Source organism: Belonocnema kinseyi, chromosome 4 (genome assembly GCF_010883055.1).
Source record: "Belonocnema kinseyi isolate 2016_QV_RU_SX_M_011 chromosome 4, B_treatae_v1, whole genome shotgun sequence".
Taxonomy (NCBI): domain Eukaryota; kingdom Metazoa; phylum Arthropoda; class Insecta; order Hymenoptera; family Cynipidae; genus Belonocnema; species Belonocnema kinseyi.
Window position 1 is genome coordinate 100,854,461 of NC_046660.1, and position 12,435 is coordinate 100,866,895.

The following is a 12,435-nucleotide window of genomic DNA, read 5'->3' on the forward strand; positions in this document are numbered from 1 at the left end:
GTTTAAAATAACACGGCATCGTCTAGTTTCTACCGGGAGTTGCTGATTTTCTTATATTCCCCAAAAACGTTTCAACTGAGTGTAAGCCTACAGTGACAATCTTCGTTTGAAATCGACACGGAGTCGTGTAAAATCAAAGCTTCACTGTGTTGAGGCAACACGGTGCAACGTATAGAATCAACATTTCCCGTCGCGTTCATTCAGAATACTATTTGCTTAAATTGACACGATATCGTTTCGATTCAATGCGATTTCTATTAAAAGAAATCGCCGTGTTGTATTCACAGGATATTTTTCTCCGTGTACTCGTCCAGCTTTTTATGACGAATACCAAAAATGTTGCAAACTTGATTGGCAGAGTTGGAAAAGGGAGAGGGGTTCCGTCCGTTCCGCTTGAACTATTCGTCAGGAAAGCTGGACTACACTTTGCTTTTTTAAAATAACGAATTTGAAATTTGTCTTCGAAAATTTAAATTTAAATTTATCCATATACATTTCTTTTCAGAAGCCTTCTTTAAAAAAAAAAAGATCTTACGCTTAAAGACATTTAGACATGTTTGAACGTGTTTACACGCACTTACAAATATTCAATTTGATTTTGCTTATGCAATCCAAACTTGAGAGCAGATTCAATACATTTTAATGTGAAAAAATACCAATTGGAAGCACCTAAAACCTAAAAAATTCGGAGTTTAGCAAATTCATAAATTTAACTGTTAGAAATTCTACTTTATGAAAGTTTGGAATTTTTTATTGTTAACTGAAAAGATTTATCAAAATTTGAACGCCTTATACTTCCTGCGCTTTCAAATCTGAACTTGTATTAAGTCGACTTTCTTCAAATTTTTATAAACAGCTCGTTTGCACTTTTTATATTTGCAGTATGTAATAATATATTTTATATGGACTATTTATCGTCAAAGAAAAACTCTATAATAATCAGATGTTTAGGATAAGCATATATTTCCATTTTATTGTTAAATATTCCAAAAAACTGCTATTATTCTAATAGAACAAATGTCACAAACTGAATTTTTAAAAGTATTATTAAGGCTTTCCTTAATCTGAATGAAGAAAATGTTTAATTTAAAAATGTGTGTCTAATAGAACACAAACAAAATTGGCCATAGGATACTACAGCCTCAAAACGTGTACATTTTTAACTCAAAAATGTCGGCAGTCTTTTTTCTTCCATTCTTATCTCAAAAAAAATACCGCATTTCATAAAAAAGTCCTTTCTTTTCTAATACATTTTTCTTTGAAAATATTTTTCATGGCATATTTTTATATAACCACAAGATTTTTTGAATTCAAAAATTGTGTTAAAAAAATGGTCATTCAATTTTCTTTCCAACATGCGCGTATTATTGAAATCTTGCACTTAAATGATTTTTTTTATTTGAATCTTAATTCAGTCAAAAGTTATCTAATTTATAAGAAAGATTTAAAAGTTTTTTAATTCAATAAGTTCCTAAGTCTTGTTCATATTTTATTTCAGAAAAATTGAAAATCACTTTTTCGCATAGTTTTGTTCTTATTTTTCTTTAATGAGTTAGAGTGAACTTCGATTATGGTTTAACCATCGACATATAGAAATGGACTTGTAACGCTTTGGGAAAAACTGAAATGGGCTCTAGAGAGAGGAAAAACATATGAGACGTTGACCTGCCTTTATCTATTTCAGGACTCTGTCAAGTGAATTGGTGGCCACGGATATTGCCTAAATATTCTGTACGGTTAATTAAAAAAAAGATAAACAATACATTAAAAATTTGTAGTTATAATAAATTGAGTTTTAAAGAACATTAATGTAAAATAACCTGTTTCAGATAGATTATTTTTAAAACTTGGTAACCTTAAATTCTTCTTGAAATTGGATTGAAAATGCTACAATAATAATCGTTTTGTGAATTCAAAAATAATTTTAAAACTGACCAAAATTTAAACAATATTTCTATAACATAAAAAATACCCATTTGTATTTCATAGGTACAAAACTTCATATTTTGAAGTTTTGTTTTTGTTGGAACATTTTTTATTTTACTATATTCAATAACTTTACTTACGTATGAAAACATATCCCTATATAAACGTCTTGAAAACGCGCACAAACTACACAGGTTGCCACCATTTTTTATATTCATTTACAATAAATTATGATTAAATAAATTATAAATAAATCAATTTTGAAAAGTGCGATAAACGTCACATTATTGGGGCACTCGCGACACAAAGGACGGTCCTGTGCTGCGCCAAACTTCACCCAACGAAAAGATTCTCGACCAATCAGCTTTAGCTAGAAAGAGATAGGTCTATATCTCATATATTTTCTCTCTCTCTAGAGCCCATTACCGTTCTCCCCACAGCAAAGATATAATATCTTTGCCTACAGCATTACCGGTCCATTTCTATATGTCGATGGGCTTAACAGTTTCTCCTTCCCCAAAAAAATCAAATTAGTTTCCTTTGTTTCTTAATTTAACAAAGTAAATTTTTCAGAAGCGATATTGAGGCTTTCGACGTGGAACTATTGAAATTACTACTAAAATATGGGTTATAAAAAGCTGGCCATTTTCCTGGCATTATTTTCGATCAGAAATCATGTGGTATAACCAAAAAATAAACAGAAAAATAAAATTGTAATGATTCAAATTATACAATAAAATGTTTGGAAACCTACTTAAATATTAACTACAGGAAGCTAGGAATTTTTCGTGACATTATTTGATTGTGTGTTTTTGTTGTTGCTATTTTAGATAAACCACTTCATTTTATTTTGTAGAAAATTTATTTATTGAAAAGTTAAAATTAAATTTCATTTCCAATTAAAATTTGCGTTTTCAAATAAGCAATTTTAGTTAATCAATAAATTGAGAGATTTGAAAGACATTTTATCGCGAGTGTATCAAGTATAATGACTCAGATTGTATGTCTCATCAGTCAAAAGAACAATCCTCGATCAAGGAGACATGTTTTCAGCAGCATTGAACATCTGATACTCAGCTGGAGTCCATGTGTGGACATTTTTCTTGACATTCAAATCAACGTTCGGCTGTTCGTTATTGGATAAATAACCGGCTCCCTCTCAACTCCCGATGGCCAACGCACCGACACCATAGTAGAAATGGTAGGCAAGTGGTCAGACGACATCAGTCAGACGGGTGAGAAACGGCCTACTCTCAGACACAACGTTCGCTTTCAATATATTAGAAGGAACTTTGTATTTTTGTAAGAACTTCCTCGAATATACATATAAAATATAATTAACAATTTATAATAACATACATAAATGCATACATACATATACATACATACATACATACACATCGGAATATTGAAAATTAGTATTGCCTGATTGATTAGCTATACCGTTAAACAACATTGGGCAAAATAACTCGCTTCGACAATCTCCTACTAAATAGGGCAGATAATAATATTTTTTAAGTTAATAAGTATGTTTTTCAAATTAAATAAGATTTTTCAAGTATAATTGTTAAGATTGGTTAATAATGGTGTAATGATTTACTAATCAATGAACAAAATTCTACAGTAAACAATACCTAATATTTTTTAAATAATATTCTTTATTATAAACAATGATTCCAAAGAAAATTGGCCAGCAAAAATCTATTCATTAATTGCACAAAAGTAAAATTATCACAAAAAAAAAATGTTTTATCGACATCACTTTGACTAGATGAGAAAATTATTTCAACAAAGTTAAAACTAAATTAAGACAATCTTATCTGTATATAAAATCCTGTTTATTTCTAAGATTGCAAAATTTGCATCTTAAAAGTGTGTTTATCATATAAATTACGCAAAGATGAAAATCTATATGTAAATTATTTCTCACGAGGCATTTCTTTGAAACAATTGAAAAAGTGTCATTACAGCTTGGTCTGGCAAAAATGGATTTACCCCTAAATTGCTTCCTTGTTTCAAAGAAATCTTCTTTCAACGAGTTCAGAGTCTTCATATACACATTTTCCATCTGACGAAAAAAATGTGGTACACCATAATTGTCAAGAAAAGTATAAATGGTTAAAATTGCAATAATCTCCATTACAATATTTCTGTTTGGAATAATTCTCCTAAGAATACTTTATTCCTTTCAGAATGCCCACATGTATTTTCTTACAGTTAGTAATGAACAAAGTCTCTAAATAATTTAATTATTTTGTAGTCTTGTAGTATTGCTTACAGCGTTTTCTCAGTGTGGATGGAAGGACATGGACTACCATCAAATCGTAGATTGTGGTAGCTGTAGTGCCTATAATATTGAATTAATGACGACGAGGTGTAAGTACAATATTGAAGAAGGTCGAAGCCACACAATTTTGATGACGCAGTTTTTTCCTCTGAAGTTTTTTTCCGTTTATCTTCGACGTAAATAACATAAAGGGATCAAAGAAACTTCTGGTGTGACTCTGGTCAGGTAAAAATGCATTTTTTTCGCCTTCATGATTCACCATCTTTAATGCCAACACGTCCGGCCTTTACATGATTATGCACTTGCCCTTCTCAGCCCAAGGGTTGTTCTTCTTATCGGGCGCGTGAATCAATGGGTCATTTTTTTCATTCTCTTCCACGTACTCGCGCATCCTGAAAAATTAAAAAATGATAAATTAGTCCCTCAAAAACTTACTAGCAAGAATTTTTAAATATATAATCCATTCATTTCTTTTCTCTACTTTAACCAGATTTTTTTCGAAATTGATAAAAAAAGATATATTTTATTAGATTTGACGATAAAAACTAGATTTTTCATTTTCTATTCATTTTTTAAATAAGGATTTCTAATCTCCATCATAAGTTCTACATTTAATAGAAATCGTTTTTTTTACAAATAAAAGACAAGGTTTCTCGAAGTTTAAGGCTGATATTTTACATTTAAAAAAGATCTTATGTTCAAAAATTTCAAGGTACAAAAAAATACGTCAAAAAATAGTTCCAGTTTCAATTTCTTTGAAAATAATTTTTAGCGAAATTCCTACTCAAATGAAGTACATAAACGTAGTTAATGGTCTTATGATACATTTTCAAAAACTTTAGTACGATATTTTATTTACAAAAAAAGTTTCTAAGTTCAAAAAAAAATCAGTAAACTGAAAAAGTGAGGTCGGCAATATAGATGTTTGAGTGTGAATTAAAGATCCAGATCAATAAATGTGTAATTGTACAAAATTACTTGCTGACATTAAAATCTGATCATTTTTAGATCAAAACTACCTGGAATTTTGTCTTAAAATATGACTGTTGTTAAGTAATTCACCTTTATTCTATTTTTTTAATAGAAATAATCTTCTCTTTTGCAATTTCTTTTATAAATGAATCACTTTTTTATTACTTTTATATACCATTTCCTTAATTTAATTATTTATAAGAAACAAATTGCTTTCCTCAAACATTACAATTAAAAGTCTCAAGGTGATTAATATTTGTATGGGTGAACATTTCTGTTAAGACAGAAATAGAGAACATTAAAGTTTTTTAAAGAAAATATTCCTTATTCATGTCCATAGATTTTCTCAAAGAGAATTTATGTAAATAGTGAACAAAAAAATTCTCAGGTATGAATGTTAATTATCGCACGCTCTGTTAATAAAAACACCTGTTTACTTTCAAACACTGACTTCAGTTCAAAATCAAAGTATATACAGACATAAAATAGATCCAAGGACAAATTTTCGGTGTCCCTGAAACGATCTTTAATTCATGAATCTTTCATGGAATTTTTGTATTCTGCAAATCCTTCTTAGAGAAGGATATATTGCCCGATTTCATCAATTTTTTCTATGTAAATATAATATTCAACAAGAAGAAATAAACGAATAATATCTTAAGAAAAAGGGTCTTTTTTAACAGAATTGAAAATAAATATCAAAAACACGATTATTTTTAATGAATAGAAATATATATTTTTTAAGCTTCATTGTTTAAACCTCATAAAAAGTTCCTTTTTCTTCAAGATTAAATTCTATAATTTATTTCGGTCTCAATATTTCCTTTATAGTACAATAAAAGTCCGCAGTTACGTCAGAGAAAATAAACATTTTATTACTGGGGCGAAGTTAAATATCGAGAAGACCGGTTTCTCCACTATTCTTTTTTAAAACCGTCATTTAAAACTGGAAACTGTACCTTTCATTGAAAGACCGAAAGGATTACTTATTTTTTTCCTCTACTTAAATCGAAATTATCAATTATCTACTGTCTTAATAACATAATTACACTTTACTATTACAATATATTTGTAGAGAAATAAATGAGGGAATGTTCAAAAACTACATAATGTATTTTGAACACTTTTTCCACCCCTCCCCTTATTCGTCAAAGATCATCATACAATGCTTCAAACCCCCCCCCCCCAGGATGACCTCAAAAATACGAACATCCCGCCCCCCTTTAGCGAAAATCTTTTATTCGATTGACTAAAAGGAAACCGAAAACATACAAATATAATATTTTTACAAAAAAACAAAATGCTCCCATAAAGTGGAAATGAGTTATTTTTCACGAATATGGGGAAATAGAAGAATAAATTCTTTGTAATGAAATCAATCAGTATCCAAATCTATTGCACTTTCACCAGAATAATTAAATTTTGAAAAAAATTAATTTTTTACCAAAAAAACATGAATTTCTAGCTAATGAATTAAGATTTCAAGCTAAAAAGTTCAATCATTTAGGAAACATTTGACTTAAAACCCCGAAACAATAAATTATTAACCATGAAAAATAATATTTCAACCAAATACATGGATTTGCAACAAACAATTAAATTAATCATCAACGAGACAGTTGCATTTACAACAACAAAGTTAAACTTTCACGCTGAAAATACGAATTTTCAACCAAATATTTAAATTTTTTAGCCAAATAGCTAAATTTTCAAACTGAAAAGATGAGTTTTCCTTTGAAACGATCAAATTTGCAAATAAAAAATACTAAACTTCAACCAAAAAAAGTTTCATTACAAAAGAAATAGTGATAGTATTGGGTACAAAATATTAATTTTTCGAAAGAACTCTATAAAAAAGACGAATTTAATTACAACAGAACAATTCATATTTAAACAAAAGAATCCAATTTTCGCCAAATAATTGAACTCCGAAAAAATAATTAAATGTTCAATCAAAACCGATGAATTATTCATTATTAATGAAAGATTTAACCGAAAAACCGTATTTTTGAGAAAAAAGTTGAATTTTCAACCAGCAAAGATTTTGTAGTCAAGTGAGACAAAAAGTCAACAAAATCGTTGAAGTCTCAAACGAAACATGGCCATTCGTTTTTAACAGTTAAATTTTTTAACAAAAAGTTAATTTGAACTACAAAGATAATTTTCACCCAAATAGTTGAATTTTCTACGGAAAAATTGAATTTTTAGGCAAAATAGTTTAAGTTTAAACTAAATACGATCAATTTTTGATCAAAAATGTAATTGCTAAATTCTTAGTTAAAAAATTAATTTTTAACAACAACAAAAAAAGACTTTTCATTCAAATAGTTAAGTTTTCTTCCAAAGAGATGGATTTTGAACTAATGAAATAAATTTTTAACAAATTAGTTCAACTTTCAAAGAAACAATTACGAATCTACAAAACAAAATACATAAATTTTTATCCAATTTGTTGAATTTTCAACCAGAAACTATCAATTTTTAACAAAAAATATAATATTTCAATTTTTAGTTAAAAAAAGTTAATTTTTAATTGAAAAAATAGCAACCCCTAAAATGAATTTTTAATTAAGATGTCAACATTTTATCCACTAAGTTCAATTTCAACTAAAAATATGATTTCTTGATGAAAAATATAATAGTTGAATTTTCAACTAAAGACGATAGACTTTCAACCAAAAAAGGAATAATTGGATTTTTAGTTAGGACAACTCATTTTAAATAAGAAAAAAAGAATTTGCAACAAATTAATTACGTCTTAACTAAATAGTACAATTTTTAACCAGATGAGATGAATTCTGAGCCAAAAATAATAGTAAACTTTCAAATAAAAAAGAATGAACTTTTACCAGAATCAGTTAGATTTTCTTATTGGATTCTATTAATTTATTTTACATGTAAGCAGAAAAAATAAGAAAAGGGAGAAGTTTCTGAAAAACAGGGGAAAAAGACGAATTCTTGAAGAAAGGAAAAAATAGGGAAAAGAGGAAAGATTGTGAAGTCTTTATTCAGATGCTTCATTTGTAAAATAAAATCACTAATCTTTATTTTTTCAAGCACCTACATCACAAAGTATCACAAAACCCGCGCCTGTCCTCCTTGCAGTATCGCGTAGTTTTTTAACGGTTTCTGATAGAATAATATAGTCTGGATTAGAATCAGACCAATTCTTCAAGAATCTGCTGTCGAGTGTCGATAAGAGACGATCATCTCGTTCAAGTAGTTTTGTCTCGTGAGGAGTATGTACAAGATTATTGAAAAATTTAAAAATGCTGGAGCTAAACTTACTTCAAATGTTACTTCCGTTTAAAGGAATAAAATTAATTAGGTTCTAAAATGTCTAAAGTATTTTGCTTTTGCGAATAAATTCAGATTTGAATTACAAAAAGAAACCTAAATTATCACAACATTGTATCCAGGAAGAAGAAAATTTGCATTATGTTATTTAATTCTGAAATTATATTTCTAATAGGCTTTTTTTCAAATTTCATTTTCTCTTACTTCGAAATAAAAGGAGAAATTGCATTGGTATACCGCAATACAGTAATTTACAACCGGAGCACTTGCTCTCGCGGTCACAAGACGAAAGTTCTCATCTTGCAAAGTACCTACTTCTAATTCACGACAATGTTATTTAACTCCCGTTTTGCTAATCTTCTGACTTCAATCGGTATGTCAATGTCTCTCCAATTAACGGCACGATAATCTTTGGTGGCTCCCTGCGAGATTACAGATACAGCCCATAGTTTATAGCAACCTACGTAACTTGTTATCCTGAATATTTGTTGAGCAAAACGAGAGTAAAAAAACGTACAAGTGCGTTTTAAAAAATATATAAAATCATGTCAGGAACAAAGTCCGATAGCTTCCTTCGAACATCGCCTTGAACGCAAATCCTCGCCTAGCGCAATTCCCTTTCACTGCCTGCTACGTATCACTTCTGACAGCAACAGGGCTTACTTTACTTATTGTGTTCATAATTTATTCATCCCACTACATTTAAAATAACAAGCAGAAATCGTAGAATGCATCTTAGTAATGTGAGAAACGATTATAAGGCAAGATCATTTTACTTCTTTTCAAATAATATTTTCAAAGTACGCTTGAAGCTGAAGAAAATATGTAAACGTTCCAATTTGTTAAATTCTTCGTATATGATGTTGTTTTTGGCTTTAGGAATTTAAAAATTGAATGCTTTATTCTTTCACCAGTCAAACAAACCTGGGTTGCCGCAAAACTTTATTTCATCATTATCAAACTCATAAAAATCGTCCAAATTCTATCCAAAAATGAACAATGTTCTTTTGAATAAAAAGAATTCAAATAATTTCGAAAAAAAAGTTTGAAATCCAAAAATTATATTCATTTCATTAAATTTGAAGTGAATTTAGAGACCATAAAAAATCAAAGTGAATTTTAAAAATTGAAGTGAATTGAAAACAAATCAAAAATATGAAAAAGGGGAAAGTTCACCGGTGATTGGACGTTTCTAAAATCGGACATCGCCTGTGAGAGGCCAAATTGTCCTTGTTGAAGAGAAAATCAAATAAAGTTTAGAAAAATTCAAACGAATTTGATACAATGCATAAGAATTCAAGGTGAGTTTAGGGACCGATATTATCATGTAACGCATCTGAGGGAGGGGGGGCACACACTTACTATAGAATATTATATACACTTAATATAGAAAAAGCATTACGTACGGTGGGGGAGTAAAAAATGTCAGGAAAACGTGTTACGTGATGCTTGAACGGTCCCTTAAAAGCCGTGAAGATGCATGAAATTACTTTTTTTAATTTAAAAGAAGTCATTGAATTGAGTAGAATCCAGCGAATTTAAAAGAATACAAGTCAATTCAAAAATTTCCACAAAAAAAACTTGAAAAGCTATTCATGATAAATTAAAGAGTATTCAGGGTGAATTCCAAATAAATTTCAAAAATTATTTTTAAATCTCTTCGAATCTTGGAAACCCAATGAAATCCCTCACTTCTCGTGAAAATCTTTAAAATTCTTTAGAATATTATAAAATCCCGTGAAATTCTATGAAACATTTTAAAACATTTGAAATCCCTTCAAATGATTCAAATCAATTACAAATTCTTCGAAATCTTTAAAAATTCCCTGAAATATTTTAAATCCTTTAAGATCCCTTTACAATATTGAAATCTATTATAAATCTCTTGGAATCTTCACAAATACAGTGACTACCTGAGTGACAACCGCAGACCCTGCGCTCACCGCGAAGCCCCTTTTACACCGACCTGCGGCGCGGCGTTATTTCTCGGAAGAGCTATAGAAAGGAGGTCTATGGAAGGGTTTCACTGTATTTCAAATGAAATCAAGAAAATTTAGAAATAGGTATAAATCTGAATTTAATGATGGCTAGCCCATAGCTTAATTTTTTGAAAGAAAAGTAAATAAACAAATCTTTTCATTTAAAAAAGCGATAATAGTGATTTTATCTTTAATAAATACATAAAAATTGATTTTAGAAAAAAATGACTTATATTAACTGTGTGGCAGCTCTGATTACTCTTGACCGCTACTTAAAGAGCTCTTACAGAAATTCCCTGACTTTTTTCATTTTTTTTCATTCCTAACTTTCCTTGACACAGTTTGTTAAGGGATTTTTTATTGGACAAAGTTTTTCATAGTTTTTTATTATGATAATGCGAATCGATATTTTTAAGATGTACCATCTTTTTTGTACAAATATTATTTTACTTTGTGCGAAATATCATTATGAATTTATTATCCTGAAAAGAAGAATCTTTTGTGAGATGGAAAATTACATTTTATTGATTTTTTTTTGTCTTATCGCCATCAATCAATAAGATGTTCGTTTGTCGAAAATCTATTCAAGATTGAGGTTTCATCTTCACCAATTTTTGTAATCAAGCATTAAAATATGAAAGTGATTATGTGAGAAAATCCATCCCTTTTTGAGCTCTAAAATGTTGAGAAAAATCTTATATTTTATTTGCAAGATATGACAGAATACTACAGAATCAGAAAAATATTTTTCTACTTTCATGCTAGCTTTCAAGAAACTTTTCAATTACTTTGGATCATTCAAGAGATTGCCAATGATTATAGTAGATAACTAAATAGATTAGCTTGAAACCTATTTTTCTGGAAGTATATAAAAACACTTTGAAAACTTTACATGTTGAATTTTTTTTTAATTTGGCAGAAGTTTTCATAACATTGAAGAATACACAATTTAGTCAATTAATATTTTCTAGTTTTTTTTATTATACATTCAATGATTGAAATTAAACTAAAGATTAGTTACTTTTCGCTGAAAATTGAGATGTGAAAATCGGTGAAATTTCACAGATTTATCAGCCGAATTGCTCTGATTGCTATCAATGGTATGCCTTTCGTTGATTCATTTTTAGAGAATTCTGCCAACATTTTCAAAAAAGGTTTTTTGGACTATGCGAATTAAGGGACCTAATGCACAGTTGCTTAATTTTACAGGAAGAGTGAGACTTTGCAGTCGAATAAAAATTTGAATTTCTCAGATATAGGAGTTATATTTTTTTATTATGAAAAAGAAAATGAAAAACTATTGATACGTGTAAAAAAAAACTAATAATCGATTTTTCCCGTATCAAGTCCCTTTCTTTGCAGACAATCACTTATACATTTTGAAAATTTCTAATTATAAGGATATACAAATCAGTAAACGTTGTTACTGATTTTAGTCAGACCTACTTTTACTGATTGTAATTAAGAGAGGAAACTACTCTCTAAATCTGATTTAGTAAGATGTTAAGAGTTTCAGAATATGCGAAGTTATTCCTTTAGTATGGGGCATTATTCTTCAACTGCCCCAACTCAAAAAGTCATGTTTTTCGATTGTCTCTAAATTCTGGGAATATGTTCGCCTACCCAACAGTAGTTAATCCACAAACTTATAGACCAGGATTACCAACCCTCCCCAAGTGAGGGGGGGTTGAATTTTCAACCCCAATGCCTGCAGGGGTAGTTTCAAACGCCTTTAACTTCCTTTCTAATTACACGATTTAAAATTTTTATGAGGTTTTTGGAAAGTGCTTTTTATACGCTTTCATCCTATTTTATTATTTATAACAAAAAAAATTGTTTAAACAATTTTTTCAATAAATCAATTGTTTATTCAACTTTTTCGCAATTTAGGCATCTACGATTTTTTTTTAAATAGTCTCAAAAGAAAGCTTGACTTTTTTACTATGAAAAATGTCTAATAAGAAAATGGACAAA

At 29.1% G+C, this 12,435-nt stretch overlaps 1 protein-coding gene across 2 annotated transcripts in view; it reads right to left on the bottom strand.

Annotated features, from left to right (window-relative positions):
• Positions 1-3,566: 3,566 nt before the first annotated feature.
• LOC117171726 (guanine nucleotide-binding protein subunit gamma-e) overlaps positions 3,567-12,435 on the bottom strand; it is a 24,351-nt gene continuing 15,482 nt past the window's right edge. For both annotated transcript variants that reach the window (XM_033359287.1, XM_033359288.1), the window contains one exon: positions 3,567-4,605. In XM_033359287.1, the coding sequence (XP_033215178.1) occupies positions 4,500-4,605 (106 nt within the window). In that variant the 3' untranslated portion in view covers positions 3,567-4,499. The remainder of the gene's footprint in view (positions 4,606-12,435) is intronic.